This window comes from Ranitomeya variabilis, chromosome 5 (assembly GCF_051348905.1).
Source record: "Ranitomeya variabilis isolate aRanVar5 chromosome 5, aRanVar5.hap1, whole genome shotgun sequence".
NCBI lineage: Eukaryota > Metazoa > Chordata > Amphibia > Anura > Dendrobatidae > Ranitomeya > Ranitomeya variabilis.
In genome coordinates, this window is record NC_135236.1 from 690,188,422 (window position 1) to 690,205,856 (window position 17,435).

General features: G+C 45.2%; 1 protein-coding gene across 4 annotated transcripts in view; it reads right to left on the reverse strand.

The window, feature by feature from the left end:
- Positions 1-17,435, reverse strand: part of PTPRO (protein tyrosine phosphatase receptor type O) — a 555,000-nt gene that overhangs the window by 46,483 nt on the left and 491,082 nt on the right. For all 4 annotated transcript variants that reach the window (XR_013215987.1, XM_077267281.1, XM_077267279.1 and 1 more), the window contains 2 exons: positions 7,799-7,875; positions 6,282-6,416 (listed from right to left, as the gene is read on the reverse strand). Coding sequence is in view for 3 of the 4 variants with exons in the window: in XM_077267281.1 (XP_077123396.1) it covers positions 6,282-6,416; positions 7,799-7,875 (212 nt within the window). In the remaining variant the exon portion in view is untranslated. The remainder of the gene's footprint in view (positions 1-6,281; positions 6,417-7,798; positions 7,876-17,435) is intronic.

Sequence of the window (17,435 nt, forward strand, 5' to 3'; positions counted from 1 at the left end):
ACACACGTCGCAGATCCGGAGAAATAGCTGACAAGATAACTCCATCTTTAAGAATACCAACAGGATCAGCGACTCCAGGAGCATCAGGCACAAAGATCCTAGAAAGAGCATCGGCCTTCACATTCTTTGAACCTGGTAAATACGAGACAACAAAATCAAAGCGGGAGAAAAACAATGACCAGCGGGCCTGTCTCGGATTAAGGCGTTTAGCAGACTCGAGATACATCAGATTTTTGTGATCAGTCAAGACCACCACACGATGCTTAGCACCCTCGAGCCAATGACGCCACTCCTCAAATACCCATTTCATGGCCAACAACTCCCGATTGCCCACATCATAATTTCGCTCGGCAGGCGAAAACTTCCTAGAGAAAAAAGCACAAGGTTTCATAACAGAGCAACCAGGGCCTCTCTGCGACAAAACGGCCCCTGCCCCAATCTCCGAAGCATCCACCTCAACCTGAAAGGGAAGTGAGACGTCAGGCTGGCACAAAACAGGCGCCGAAGTAAACCGGCGTTTCAACTCCTGGAAAGCCTCCACGGCAGCAGGAGCCCAGTTAGCTACATCGGAGCCCTTCTTGGTCATATCCGTCAAAGGTTTCACAATGCTAGAAAAATTAGCGATAAAACGACGGTAGAAGTTAGCGAAGCCCAAGAACTTCTGAAGACTCTTAACTGACGAGGGCTGAGTCCAATCAAGAATAGCTCGGACCTTGACTGGGTCCATCTCCACAGCAGAAGGGGAAAAAATGAACCCCAAAAAGGGAACCTTCTGCACACCAAAGAGACACTTTGAGCCCTTGACAAACAAAGAATTTTCACGCAAAATTTTAAAGACCAACCTGACCTGCTCCACATGCGAATCCCAATTATCAGAAAAAACCAAAATATCATCCAGATAAACAATCAAAAATTTATCCAGATACTTCCGGAAAATGTCATGCATAAAGGACTGAAAAACTGAAGGCGCATTGGAGAGCCCAAAAGGCATCACCAAGTACTCAAAATGACCTTCGGGCGTATTGAATGCGGTTTTCCATTCATCACCTTGCTTAATGCGCACAAGGTTGTACGCACCACGAAGGTCTATCTTGGTGAACCACTTGGCACCCTTAATCCGGGCAAACAAGTCAGACAACAGCGGTAAAGGATACTGAAATTTGACAGTGATCTTATTTAAAAGCCGATAATCAATACAAGGTCTCAAAGATCCGTCCTTTTTTGCCACAAAAAAGAATCCCGCACCAAGAGGGGAAGAAGACGGACGAATATGTCCTTTCTCCAGAGACTCCTTGATATATGAACGCATAGCGGTATGTTCAGGTACCGACAGATTAAACAGTCTTCCCTTAGGAAATTTACTGCCTGGGATCAAATCTATAGCACAGTCACAGTCCCTATGAGGAGGCAGTGCACTGGACTCAGACTCACTGAAGACATCCTGATAATCAGACAAATACTCCGGAACTTCCGAAGGCGTAGAAGAAGCAATAGACACAGGCAGGGAATCCCCATGAATACCACGACAGCCCCAACTTGAGACTGACATAGCCTTCCAGTCCAGGACTGGATTATGGGTCTGTAACCATGGCAGCCCTAAAACAACCAAATCATGCATTTTATGTAAAACCAGGAAACGTATCACCTCGCGGTGTTCAGGAGTCATGCACATGGTAACCTGTGTCCAATACTGCGGTTTATTAGCTGCCAATGGTGTAGCATCAATACCCCTAAGAGGAATAGGATTTTCTAATGGTTCAAGAGTAAAACCACAGCGCTTAGCAAATGAGAGATCCATGAGACTCAGGGCAGCACCTGAATCTACAAACGCCATGACAGGATAAGATGACAGTGAGCAAATCAAAGTTACAGACAGAATAAATTTAGGTTGCAAATTACCAACGGTGACAGGACTAACAACCTTAGCTATACGTTTAGAGCATGCTGAGATAACATGTGTAGAATCACCACAGTAGTAGCACAAGCCATTCCGGCGTCTATGAATTTTCCGCTCATTTCTAGTCAGGATTCTATCACATTGCATTAAATCAGGTGTCTGTTCAGACAACATCATGAGGGAATTTGGGGTTTTTCTATCACATTGCACCGAATTAGGTGTCTGTTCAGACAACACCATGAGGGAATTTGCGGTTTTGCGCTCCCGCAACCGCCGGTCAATTTGAATAGCCAGTGCCATAGTATCATTCAGACCTGTGGGAATGGGAAAACCCACCATAACATTCTTAATGGCTTCAGAAAGGCCATTTCTAAAATTAGCGGCCAGTGCACACTCGTTCCAATGTGTCAGCACGGACCATTTCCGAAATTTTTGGCAATACACTTCAGCCTCGTCCTGCCCCTGAGACATAGCCAGCAAGGCCTTTTCTGCCTGAATCTCAAGATTGGGTTCCTCATAAAGTAAACCGAGCGCCAGAAAAAACGCATCAAGATCAGCCAATGCCGGATCTCCTGGCGCCAGCGAAAAAGCCCAATCCTGAGGGTCGCCCCGTAAGAACAAAATAACAATTTTTACTTGCTGAGCAGAATCTCCAGATGAACAGGGTCTCAGGGACAAAAACAATTTACAATTATTCACGAAATTCCTAAACTTAAACCTGTCTCCGGAAAACAGTTCAGGAATCGGTATTTTAGGTTCTGACCTAGGATTTCTGATAACATAGTCTTGTATGCCCTGCACACGAGTAGCCAGCTGGTCCACACTTGTAATCAAGGTCTGGACATTCATGTCTGCAGCAAGCATAGCCACTCTGAGGTAAAGGGGAAGAAGAAAAAAAAAACTCAGAATCTTCTTTCTTATAATCCCTCTTCTGCAATGCATTAAACATTTAATACTGGCCTGGCAAACTGTTATGACCCCAATGGCGAGGGTCTCAGAGGAACGTGGAAGTCTGCAGAATACAAAAATCCAGCTCATAGGGCAGTGGTAACTGGGTTGACCATATATCTACTCCTAACGCCAACACTAGAAGTAGCCGGGGATCATTCCTACGTTGATTCTAGATGACACGCGCCAGCCGGAGAATCTAGCTACCCCTAGTAGAGGAAAACAAAGACCTTTCTTGCCTCCAGAGAAGGGGACCCCAAAGCTGGATAGAAGCCCCCCACAAATAATGACGGTGAGGTAAGAGGAAATGACAAACACAGAAATGAACCAGGTTTAGCACAGAGAGGCCCGCTTACTGATAGCAGAATAAAGAAAGGTAACTTATATGGTCAACAAAAACCCTATCAAAATCCACACTGGAAATTCAAGAACCCCCGAACCGTCTAACGGTCCGGGGGGAGAACACCAGCCCCCCTAGAGCTTCCAGCAAAGGTCAGGATATAGATTTGGAACAGGCTGGACAAAAATACAAAACCAAGACAAATAGCAAAAAGCAAAAGGCAGACTTAGCTGATATAACTGGAACCAGGATCAGTAGACAAGAGCACAGCAGACTAGCTCTGATAACTACGTTGCCAGGCATAGAACTGAAGGTCCAGGGAGCTTATATAGCAACACCCCTAACTAACGACCCAGGTGCGGATAAAAGGAATGACAGAAAAACCAGAGTCAAAAAACTAGTAACCACTAGAGGGAGCAAAAAGCAAATTCACAACAGTCTGTACCACAGGACTGGCGTATAGCAAATGTGGTGCCAATATTCAAAAAAGGGGCAAAAACTGAACTCGGTAATTATAGGCCAGTAAGCTTAACCTCTACTGTGGGTAAAATCCTGGAGGGCATTCTAAGGGATGCTATACTGGGGTATCTGAAGAGGAATAACCTCATGACCCAGTATCAGCACGGGTTTACTAGGGACCGATCATGTCAGACTAATCTGATCAGCTTCTATGAAGAGGTAAGTTCCGGACTGGACCAAGGGAACCCAGTGGACGTAGTGTATATGGACTTTTCCAAAGCTTTTGATACGGTGCCACACAAAAGGTTGTTACATAAAATGAGAGTAATGGGGATAGGGGAAAATATGTGTAAGTGGGTTGAGAGCTGGCTCAGGGATAGGAAACAAAGGGTGGTTATTAATGGAGCACACTCGGACTGGGTCACGGTTAGCAGTGGGGTACCACAGGGGTCAGTATTGGGCCCTCTTCTTTTTAACATATTTATTAATGACCTTGTAGGGGGCATTCAGAGTAGAATTTCAATATTTGCAGATGACACTAAACTCTGCAGGGTAATCTATGCAGGGGAGGACAATTTTATATTACAGGATGATTTATGTAAACTAGAAGCTTGGGCTGATAAATGGCAAATGAGCTTTAATGGGGATAAATGTAAGGTCATGCACTTGGGTAGAAGTAATAAGATGTATAACTATGTGCTTAATTCTAAAACTCTGGGCAAAACCGTCAATGAAAAAGACCTGGGTATATGGGTGGATGACAAACTCATATTCAGTGGCCAGTGTCAGGCAGCTGCTACAAAGGCAAATAAAATAATGGGATGTATTAAAAGAGGCATAGATGCTCATGAGGAGAACATAATTTTACCTCTATACAAGTCACTAGTTCGATCACACTTAGAATACTGTGCACAGTTCTGGTCTCCAGTGTATAAGAAAGACATAGCTGAACTGGAGCGGGTGCAGAGAAGAGCGACCAAGGTTATTAGAGGACTGGGGGGTCTGCAATACCAAGATAGGTTATTACACTTGGGGCTATTTAGTTTGGAAAACCGAAGGCTAAGGGGTGATGTTATGTTAATGTATAAATATATGAGGGGACAGTACAAAGACCTTTCTGATGATCTTTTTAATCATAGACCTGAGACAGGGACAAGGGGGCATCCGCTACGTCTGGAGGAAAGAAGGTTTAAGCATAATAAGATGCGGATTCTTTACTGTAAGAGCAGTGAGACTATGGAACTCTCTGCCGGATGATGTTGTAATGAGTGATTCATTACTTAAATTTAAGAGGGGACTGGATGCCTTTCTGGAAAAGTATAATGTTACAGGGTATATACACTAGATTCCTTGATAAGGCGTTGATCCAGGGAACTAGTCTGATTGCCGTATGTGGAGTCGGGAAGGAATTTTTTTCCCCATGGTGGAGTTACTCTTTGCCACATGGGGTTTTTTTGCCTTCCCCTGGATCAACATGTTAGGGCATGTTAGGTTAGGCTATGGGGTGAACTAGATGGACATACAGTCTTCCTTCAACCTTAATAACTATGTAACTATGTAACTATACCGGGGTATGTATATACAGCTCTGGCAAAAATGAAGAGACCACCACATGAAATCCCTGTCATGGCCGTCCAATCTCCAGACCTGAACCCAACTGAAAACCTCTGGAATGTAATCAGGAGGAAGATGGAGAGTCACAAGCCATCACACAGAGAAGAACGGCTGACATTATTGTACCACGAGCAGAGTGAGAGACTGGAGGGAAGCTGCCAAGACGCAGGAAAGCTGGGATTAACAATCATGGTTATTCCACAAAGTATTGATTTCTGAACTCTTCCTGAGGTAAAACATTAGTATTGTAGTTTCTAAATGATTAGGAACTTGTTTTCTTTGCATTACTTGAGGTCTGAAAGCACTGGGGGTTTTATTTTAAATTTTGACCATTTTTTTTTTGTCAGAAAAAAATACAAAATTTATTGGTTGGAACTTCGGAGACATGTTGTCAGTAGTTTATAGAATAAAAGAAGAATTTACATCTTACTCAAAAATATAAAGCGGAAAATCAGACAAACTGAACATTTTGCAGTGGTCTGGTCTCTTAATTTTTGCCAGAGCTGGCTATATGTGTAATATACTGTATATGTATAATATAATATATATATTCACATACACCCCCCCCTTCCCGGTATGGTCACTGCAACTCCACAATAACAAGAAAAAAGAAGCACTACTCATTGCCACCACCAATCATTTATTACAGGCCGATTGGATGCCCGTTACTATATATACCATGTGTTCGAGCGTATGGTGTATATACCTCCGATTCCGTATATACCTCCGATTCTGTTAGTTCCCCAATACCCGGCGTAGCAGTGGCCATCACTCGTCAGTCAGTCAGTTGTGTAATTGTCGTGACCATTGGTGGCAGCGGAGTCTTGTACCCTGACAAACTGATGAGAGTGGTGGGATCTATGTGACCCCCTGGCTGTGCTCTCACACTCTCCACAAGGACTATATTCATTAGAAGGACTGTCCTGGGGTCTGTAGCAGTTTTGGGGTCTATATTTTGTGATACAATGAAGGTGTGCCCAGCTTTCCCTACACGTGATGACCCGACTGGCTGAGCAGCAGTACCCGTCTTTTCTCGTTGCACTGGGTCAGCATCACGATAACTTGTGATTTCTGCTGAAGAATCATCTTCCAGAAGTCGTTCCTGGTGTCAGGCAGAGGTCCCTGTGTCGCTATGTATTCCTGTGAGGAGTTGTATCCCTACATCAGAAAAAAAAAATGATGTATTTTATCCATGGCACTGAGCACGGGCACTCTGCCCATCGGTCACAGCCCAGGCGCTCTGACCTGTCACAGCCTGCAATGTATGATCACACGTATGGAGAAGGCTGACTATAGGCTGAGGAGACCTGGCACCTTAATCATAATGAGATCACTGCTGACCCCGCCCTCTACTGATGAGATGCCTCTGCTGACCCCACCCTCTACTAATAATCAGATGACTCTGCTGACCCACCCTCTACAGATAATGAGATGACATTGCTGACTCCGCATCTACTGATAATGATATGACTGCTGACCACACTCTCTAATATCAATTAGATGACTGTTGACTCCGCCCTCTAATAATGAGATGCCTCTACTAATAATCACATGCCTCTGCTGACCCCACCCTCTACTGATGAGATGACTGCTGACCCCACCCTCTACTGATAATGAGATGCCTCTGCTGACCCACCCTCTACAGATAATGAGATGACATTGCTGACTCCGCATCTACTGATAATGATATGACTGCTGACCACACTCTCTAATATCAATTAGATGACTGTTGACTCCGCCCTCTAATAATTAGATGCCTCTGCTGATCCCACCCTCTACTAATAATCACATGCCTCTGCTGACCCCACCCTCTACTGATGAGATGCCTCTGCTGACCCCACCCTCTACTGATGAGATGCGTCTGCTGACCCCACCCTCTACTGATAATGAGATGACTCTGCTGACCCACCCTCTACAGATAATGAGATGACATTGCTGACTCCGCATCTACTGATAATGAGATGACTGCTGACCACACTCTCTAATATCAATTAGATGACTGTTGACTCCGCCCTCTAATAATGAGATGCCTCTGCTGATCCCACCCTCTACTGATGAGATGCCTCTGCTGACCCCACCCTCTACTGATAATGAGATGACTCTGCTGACCCACCCTCTACTGATAATGAGATGACATTGCTGACTCCGCATCTACTGATAATGAGATGACTGCTGACCGCACTCTCTAAGATCAATTAGATGACTGTTGACTCTGCCCTCTAATAATGAGATGACTGCTGACTCCGCCCTCTAATGATAATGAATGACTGCTGACTCCACCCTCTAATGATAGTGAGATAACTGCTGACTCCGCCCTCTAATGATAATGAGAACTGCTGACTCCGCCCTCTAATGATAATGAGATAACTGCTGACTCTGCCCTCTGAGCACACCCCTTAATGATAATCTCTATTTTCTATCACAGCACGGCCCCCAAAGCTACATGTATGCAACATGTTCATGTGAAGGGCCTTGCTGACACCTTCACAGAGAAGAGTTCTGGTGTCTCCATTGCTACCCAGACCTCCTTCTACACTTACTGGGATGAAGTTGGCATTGATGTAATCGGCAGAGTCTTCCTCCTCAGTGGTAACGAGCTGCACCCGACTAAAGTCGTCTACATGAGAGAATGGAGAAGGTTACAGTAAGATTAATTGACAATACATCATTTCAGAAACAAAGAGAGCCAGCATAGCCTGTGCCGTACAGTCCGTGCTATACAGTCCACACACACAACCTGTGCCATACAGTCCACACATACAGAACCTGTGCCATACAGTCCACACACACAAACTGTGCCATACAGTCCACACATACAGAACCCATGCCATACAGTCCACACATACAGAACCCATGCCATACAGTCCACACATACAGAACCAGTGCCATACAGTCCACACACATGAACACAATCTGCACCATACGATCCACACACACAAACTGTGCCATACAGTCCACACATACAGAACCCATGCCATACAGTCCACACATACAGAACCAGTGCCATACAGTCCACACATACAGAACCAGTGCCATACAGTCCACACACATGAACACAATCTGCACCATACGATCCACACACACAAACTGTGCCATACAGTCCACACATACAGAACCCATGCCATACAGTCCACACATACAGAACCAGTGCCATACAGTCCACACACACAGAACCAGTGCCATACAGTCCACACATACAGAACCCATGCCATACAGTCCACACATACAGAACCCATGCCATACAGTCCACACATACAGAACCAGTGCCATACAGTCCACACATACAGAACCAGTGCCATACAGTCCACACACATGAACACAATCTGCACCATACGATCCACACACACAAACTGTGCCATACAGTCCACACATACAGAACCCATGCCATACAGTCCACACATACAGAACCCACGCCATACAGTCCACACATACAGAACCAGTGCCATACAGTCCACACATACAGAACCAGTGCCATACAGTCCACACATACAGAACCTGTGCCATACAGTCCACACACATGAACACAATCTGCACCATACGATCCACACACACAAACTGTGCCATACAGTCCACACATACAGAACCCATGCCATACAGTCCACACATACAGAACCCACGCCATACAGTCCACACATACAGAACCAGTGCCATACAGTCCACACATACAGAACCAGTGCCATACAGTCCACACATACAGAACCTGTGCCATACAGTCCACACACATGAACACAATCTGCACCATACGATCCACACACACAGAACCCATGCCATACAGTCCAGGACACACACACACACAACCTGTGCCATACAGTCCACACACACAGAACCCATGCCATACAGTCCATGACACACAGAACCTGTGCCATACAGTCCACACACACAACCTGTGCCATACAGTCCACACATACAGAACCCATGCCATACAGTCCATGACACACAGAACCTGTGCCATACAGTCCACACACACAAACTGTGCCATACAGTCCACACACACAGAACCCATGCCATACAGTCCACACATACAGAACCTGTGCCATACAGTCCACACACACAGAACCAGTGCCATACAGTCCACACATACAGAACCCATGCCATACAGTCCACACATACAGAACCAGTGCCATACAGTCCACACACATGAACACAATCTGCACCATACGATCCACACACACAGAACCCATGCCATACAGTCCATGACACACACACAGAACCTATGCCATACAGTCCACACACACAGAACCTGTGCCATACAGTCCACACATACAGAACCTGTGCCATACAGTCCACACACATGAACACAATCTGCACCATACGATCCACACACACAGAACCCATGCCATACAGTCCACACATACAGAACCTGTGCCATACAGTCCACACACACAGAACCCATGCCATACAGTCCACACATACAGAACCAGTGCCATACAGTCCACACACATGAACACAATCTGCACCATACGATCCACACACACAAACTGTGCCATACAGTCCACACATACAGAACCCATGCCATACAGTCCACACACATGAACACAATCTGCACCATACGATCCACACACACAGAACCCATGCCATACAGTCCATGACACACACACAGAACCTGTGCCATACAGTCCACACACACAGAACCTGTGCCATACAGTCCACACACATGAACACAATCTGCACCATACGATCCACACACACAGAACCCATGCCATACAGTCCATGACACACACACAGAACCTATGCCATACAGTCCACACACACAGAACCTGTGCCATACAGTCCACACACACAGAACCAGTGCCATACAGTCCACACATACAGAACCCATGCCATACAGTCCACACATACAGAACCAGTGCCATACAGTCCACACACATGAACACAATCTGCACCATACGATCCACACACACAAACTGTGCCATACAGTCCACACATACAGAACCCATGCCATACAGTCCACACACATGAACACAATCTGCACCATACGATCCACACACACAGAACCAGTGCCATACAGTCCATGACACACACACAGAACCTATGCCATACAGTCCACACACACAGAACCCGTGCCATACAGTCCATGACACACACACACAACCTGTGCCATACAGTCCACACACACAGAACCAGTGCCATACAGTCCACACATACAGAACCTATGCCATACAGTCCACACATACAGAACCAATGCCACACAGTCCACACACACAGAACCAGTGCCATACAGTCCACACATACAGAACCTGTGCCATACAGTCCATGACACACACACACAACCTGTGCCATACAGTCCACACACACAGAACCAGTGCCATACAGTCCACACATACAGAACCTATGCCATACAGTCCACACACACAGAACCCATGCCATACAGTCCACACACACAGAACCAGTGCCATACAGTCCACACATACAGAACCTGTGCCATACAGTCCACACACACAGAACCCATGCCATACAGTCCATGACACACACACACAACCTGTGCCATACAGTCCACACATACAGAACCAATGCCACACAGTCCACACACAGAACCAGTGCCATACAGTCCACACATACAGAACCTGTGCCATACAGTCCACACACACAGAACCCATGCCATACAGTCCACACACACAGAACCAGTGCCATACAGTCCACACACACAGAACCTATGCCATACAGTCCACACACACCAAACCCATGCCATACAGTCCACACACACAGAACCCATGCCATACAGTCCATGACACACACACACAACCTGTGCCATACAGTCCACACATACAGAACCAATGCCATACAGTCCACACATACAGAACCTGTGCCATACAGTCCACACATACAGAACCTGTGCCACACAGTCCACACACACAGAACCAGTGCCATACAGTCCACACATACAGAACCTGTGCCATTCAGTCCACACACACAGAACCAGTGCCATACAGTCCACACATACAGAACCTGTGCCATACAGTCCACACACACAGAACCCATGCCATACAGTCCACACACACAGAACCAGTGCCATACAGTCCACACATACGGAACCTGTGCCATACAGTCCACACACACAACCTGTGCCATACAGTCCACACATACAGAACCAATGCCACACAGTCCATACACACAGAACCAGTGCCATACAGTCCACACACACAGAACCAGTGCCACACAGTCCATGACACACAGAACCCATGCCATACAGTCCACACATACAGAACCAATGCCACACAGTCCATACACACAGAACCAGTGCCATACAGTCCACACACACAGAACCAGTGCCACACAGTCCATACACACAGAACCAGTGCCATACAGTCCACACACACAGAACCAGTGCCACACAGTCCATGACACACAGAACCCATGCCATACAGTCCACACATACAGAACCAATGCCACACAGTCCATACACACAGAACCAGTGCCATACAGTCCACACACACAGAACCAGTGCCACACAGTCCATGACACACAGAACCCATGCCATGCAGTCCGTGACACACACCCAGCTGAGGTTTATTCCAACATGCATTACTCACACATAACTTGTGCCATACTGTGACCACCTGTCCAGCCTGTGCCAACAATAAACTGAGGCATGCCCACCCACAGAGAAGGTGTCTTCAGTGGTTTGTTATCGGACCAGTAACTTTAATGTCCCCTGACTGCCGCATCCACTGGAAGGGGACGATTCTAGAGGTATCTCATGCTTAGAGATGAGTGAATTGATCCACGGAGGATCGAATGGGAGTCAAATTTACAAAAATTCAGAAACTGTTTTGGGGATAGGAGCTCAGAGCACGCAGGATAGGGATAGATGAAGGTGTAACAGTGATGGACTACTTCCGTGGTGATGCAGCAGACTGAAAATGGGAGTGTGTGGCTAAAAATCCAAGGTACAAGTGATATACAGTGTCGTGTTGTAACATCTTGTCAGCAAGCAGGGGTAATATTAAACTGCTCATTGCAGATATTGCAGCTAAATCCAAGTTCTGAATTCAAGGCTCGTTTCTGCTTGTAAATGAAAGCATGATCCCTGCATTTTGGGGTTTAATAGAGAAATCTCCCCAATTCTAAAACAAACTGAAGTATTTACCTGGCAATGTGTGCACATTGTGTAACATCATTTGCTGGGCCCTTTTCATTGCTCCAAAAGTCTAATCTGAGCCATGTACCCACGCCAGCTGAGCACACGGGCCACATGCAGGAGCGTGCTTGTGGAAAGTGATTCTTCCTGGATTTCCTGCTTTCACCCTATGTTATAACGGCAGGGGCATGTGTTTTACCACCTTCAGTATTGTAGAACAGGTCTCTTGATTTTTGGAATCCATTTTAATTGTGCTTTCTAGATACCAGACAGCCCACGACCATACTGCCCTTGTTTGTTACAGCCATGAACCTATGTGTAGCAGCCTTGCAATTTAGTATTTTAGGTTTCTTTAAATCACTTTTCATTTTGGTTGAACATCATTATTAAAAAAAATATATACAAAAACCCACAGAATAAGAAGTTGCGGTTTTACATCTGTATGACCAGCTGCATTTAACAATCATAGGCACCAGGGTCGGCGACCGCACGCAGCGCACGCAGGCAAGTGCCAGGGCCCTGAGCCGGCCCTGATGAGCACTACAGTGACGCTGCTAGCTGTTGCAGCAAATGACTTTACAAGTACTTACATGGCAACGGCATTATTTAGGGTTAACCTTTTTCGTCCAGGGTGGAAGAACTTTAAGCCAACAATTAGTTAGGTATCGGTCTCCTATTGCACCTCCCTAGTATCCGGCTCAACTGACGTTCTCCCTAACAAGCCCAAGTAATATCATTGACTACACATGGCGTCCATGGCACTTTCCTTTATGCAAGAAAAGAGCTGGGCAGACAATTTACAAAGGGGAAAGGAGCCACGCGGTAGAAGATCCAACAGCTCAGTGTCAGACTGGGGTGCCAAGGGCCCTCCAGTAACCAACTCCATGGCCCCACTTTTCAGCTACGTGCAAATGTGACAATATCCTCAATCACAAATGTATCTTACAATGAACTGGATACATTGTTAAATGAATACAATGCCGCCTATGTCTGTACGTAGTGATTCAAGAATACAGTGCCAAGTACTGCTCATATAAGGCCTTTTTCACACTTCAGTTGTTTGGCGTCAGTCTAAAACCGCCAGTTTCCTCAAATAACGGATCCGTCATTTTTTTTTGGCGGATCCGTTATTTTCCCATAGACTTGCATTGGCGACAGATTGTGACGGATGGTCGTCCGTTCCATCCGTCATGCGACGGATCCGTCGAAATTTGGCGGACGTTGTCTAGACATAGACGGACATTGAAACGTTTTTTTGTCAACGCCGAAATGACGGTTCGCGGCGGATCCGTCGCGTCCGTCATTCCATAGAATGGCCGCCTATGGGCGACGGATCCGTCGCGACCGTCATTTTGGCGGATCCGTCGCCCCAATCCGCTTTTTCAATTGCGCATGCTCCAAAAAGTAGATACTTTTCCCAGACAACCCCCAAGTAACGGATCCGTCAAAAAAACGGATCCGTTGGAACCGTTTTCTCAACAATTGTGACGGATCCGTCGATCCATCACTACGTCGGAAGTGACTGACGCCAAACAACTGAAGTGTGAAAGAAGCCTAAGAGGATGGTGGTCCGTTACTGCACAGGGGCCCACCGGAGGATTCTCCTGAGGGCCAGTCTTGGGCCTGTGCACGCTGCATTAACCCCATTGTATCTACGCACGTCTTACATTATTTCTATGGGGCATGGTCTCTTTTACATGGGACTTATTTTATAAGATGCTGCTTTTGAGCCACTTAGGACAACTTTATACAATTACCGCCTGATGTTTTCCATCATGACACACCACTTTGTACGATCCTTTTGGATTCATGTAATAAGTATGGAATGGCTGGATAAATACACATGTTGTATTCCGGATGTTAGTCATTTATTTGTTTATTTAGACACCCTCAGTGGAGTCCACTTCTGTTTTAACATCTCTTTGACCCTTTTTCTTATTTTAATTATGTGGTTTTTCAATAAAATTATATTTAACGTCACTTTTGACTATCTCACTCCTGTTATTGTGCAAGTTTAGTAAATTGTTCAGGATTATATGGTCTAGGTATAGGTCCTTATCGACGCTGTATATGTTGCAGCGATCACAACATTCAGCAATCAAAGTAAAGCGTGGGCTACTGGGAGTTCCGACATTGGCAGCTAATGTGGAACGTGTGTCGTATGTTGAAACCTTTTGAAAAGTAAATACAATTTCAGTGATGACTCATGTGGAATCAGCGATGTGATCCCGCTAATATGTATCCTGGAGATATCACTCACCAGCATACAAGAGAAGTTGGAAGAAAAACAGCAATGTGTTTTGATGTTCAGCATCATCTTGTGTCTATTGTTGGGGACCCTCAAGGTCCATGTCACAGGATTTGGAGGAGAAAGAAGAAGAGGCAATAGAGAAAAAAACAGATGTAGGTAGAAGTGGAGGAGGACATAGACTTGGCACAGACTGGGGACGATGATGGCTATAACAATTAACGGTCGCAGTGGGGTTACAATAATGAAGCAACATGGCCCTCGCCATGCCCAAGCTGTATGTTGCAATGCTTGTGGGAATATATGCATTTGTGCTTTTCAGCTAAATGTCTACAAAGACTTTCAGCCATTACAGGGACATTTGCCTATTATTATATGTCTTAATTCATTCTTTATCACATATAGATATGATGGTACAGCATTTGTTGTACTTTGCTGCAATATACTGGCCACTGTTATAATATCCTGTTCATGTATTATAGCTGTGATTCCCGTATTGCCTCTCCTATCTTGTTTCCCCACATCATTTCTCCTGGTCAGTGCCATTTTGGCAGCACGTGCATCAGGACTGGAGAGGATTCTTCTGCTACCTCTGTCCTCCACCCTCCATATTCTACCTCATCTTCATCCCTTCATCTTCCCTCACATCTTAGCTCATCTCACCAAGGTACTGTGAATAAAATATTGTCAGGAAAATATGAATTATTTTCCATTGTTTGGGTTACATAGACAGTGCTGCCTGCTACTCCTCTCACCAATGGTTTCTGTAAAGCCAAAATCCTTCTAGCAGCCCTTTCCCCCCTCTCTGTGAATTTCCACTCTCCCACCTCCCTTCCACCAAATGGTCAATGGAATGTGAGTTTTACGGCTCTGCCAGCTAGCAGAGAGCAGAATGTGTTTTTCCGCCAAAATCCCTTTGTCTGCTAGGCATAATACATAAAGTCAAAGTTCAATAACACATTAATCGTACAAACATAAAAATTAGATTTCCAGGATTTGGGCAATTAGGGCTACGCATGGCAGCGTTTTGTGGCATTTATGGCCATCGGAAACCTGGGGAATAAATTTCTGCCCACCAGGTAATCCGACATTCCGTGTTTGGACTCTAAGGGTATGTGCACACGTCAGGATTTCTTCAGGAATTTTTGTGTTTTTTTTGGGGATGTTCCCGATAAAAATACTATAATTCTGCACAAAAAACGCATACATTATGCCTCCTATCATTTAGAATGCATTCCACATTTTTTGTGCAAATGTTGCGTTTTTTTCCACAAAAAAACGCAATCCGGAAAAAGAAGCAACATGTTCATTATTTTTGCGGATTTCCCATTATTTTGGAGTGTCAGGAGAAAAACACAAAAAATCCGCAAAAAAAAAACGCGTAAAAAACACGCAAAAAAAATGCATGCGGATTTCTGGCAGAAATGTCCGGATTTTGTCAGGAAAATTTCTGCAAGATATCCTGACGTGTGCACATACCCTAATGAATGTTAAAATCACAGGGGTAAAAGTAATGCCAATATCATTGGCCTGTGAGCTTCTGGGCCCTATAACCCTAACTTTCCAAAATAGGTGTATCTCCCAGGAAACAGCCCACATGTGAGGTCAGTGGGAGTCCCTAAGTTTATGGCCGAACCATAAAACAGGAGCGTCTATTTGGTGTGGCATTCAGAGCTGGAGAGACAGCTAGACACCATGCTGGGGTGCTGAATCATTTCCTTGGGAACTCTCCTCCCTTTTATCGACAAGTCATACTTGTGACTGAAATTTAGCAAGTTTCGTATCTTTATACCTTTTATTTTATAACTGTTTGTACATATTTGTATTTGTCTTTTTGTATCTTTTGTAAACACTTCCGATTTTTATGGAGTAAACTTGTAAATTTGCTTCTTGCTTCTGATCGATCCGACCCAATTCACGCTACCTGGGGTTGGTTTCTGACCCTATATAGGCTTGGTAACGGACTGGCTTATATCTATCAAGGAACTGGTGGCAGCATAGCGTTCTGAGGCTATTGGGGTATCCTGGCAGTGACGGACCTGAGGTTTATACAGTACAGACCAAAAGTTTGGAAACCCTCTCATTTAAAGATTTTTCTGTATTTTCATGACTATGAAAATTGTACATTCACACTGAAGGCATCAAAACTATGAATTAACACATGTGGAATTGTATACTTAACAAAAAACTGTGAAACAGCTGAAATTATGTCTTATATTCTAGGTTCTTCAAAGTAGACACCTTTGGCTTTGATGACTGCTTTGCACACTCTTGGCATTCTCTTGATGAGCTTCAAGAGGCAGTCACTGGAAATGGTCTTCCAGCAATCTTGAAGGAGTTCCCAGAGATGCTTAGCACTTGTTGACCCTTTTGCCTTCACTCTGTGGTCCAGCTCACCCCAAACCATCTCGATTGGGTTCAGGTCTGGTGACTGTGGAGACCAAGTCATCTGGCGTAGCACCCCATCACTCTCCTTCTTGGTCAAATAGCCCTTACATCAGCCTGCAGGTGTGTTTGGGGTCATTGTCCTGTTGAAAAATAAATGATGGTCCAACTAAACGCAAACCGGATGAAATAGCAGGCAGCTGCACGTTGCTGTGGTAGCCATGCTGGTTCAGTATGCCTTCAATTTTGAATAAATCCCCAACAGTATCACCAGCAAAGCACCTCCACACCATCACACCTCCATGCTTCACGGTGGGAACCAGGCATGTAGAGTCCATCCGTTCACCTTTTCTGCGTCGCACAAAGACACAGTGGTTGGAACCAAAGATCTCAAATTTGGACTCCTCAGACCAAGCACAGATTTCCATTGGTCTATTCCTTGTGTTCTTTAACCCAAACAAGTCTC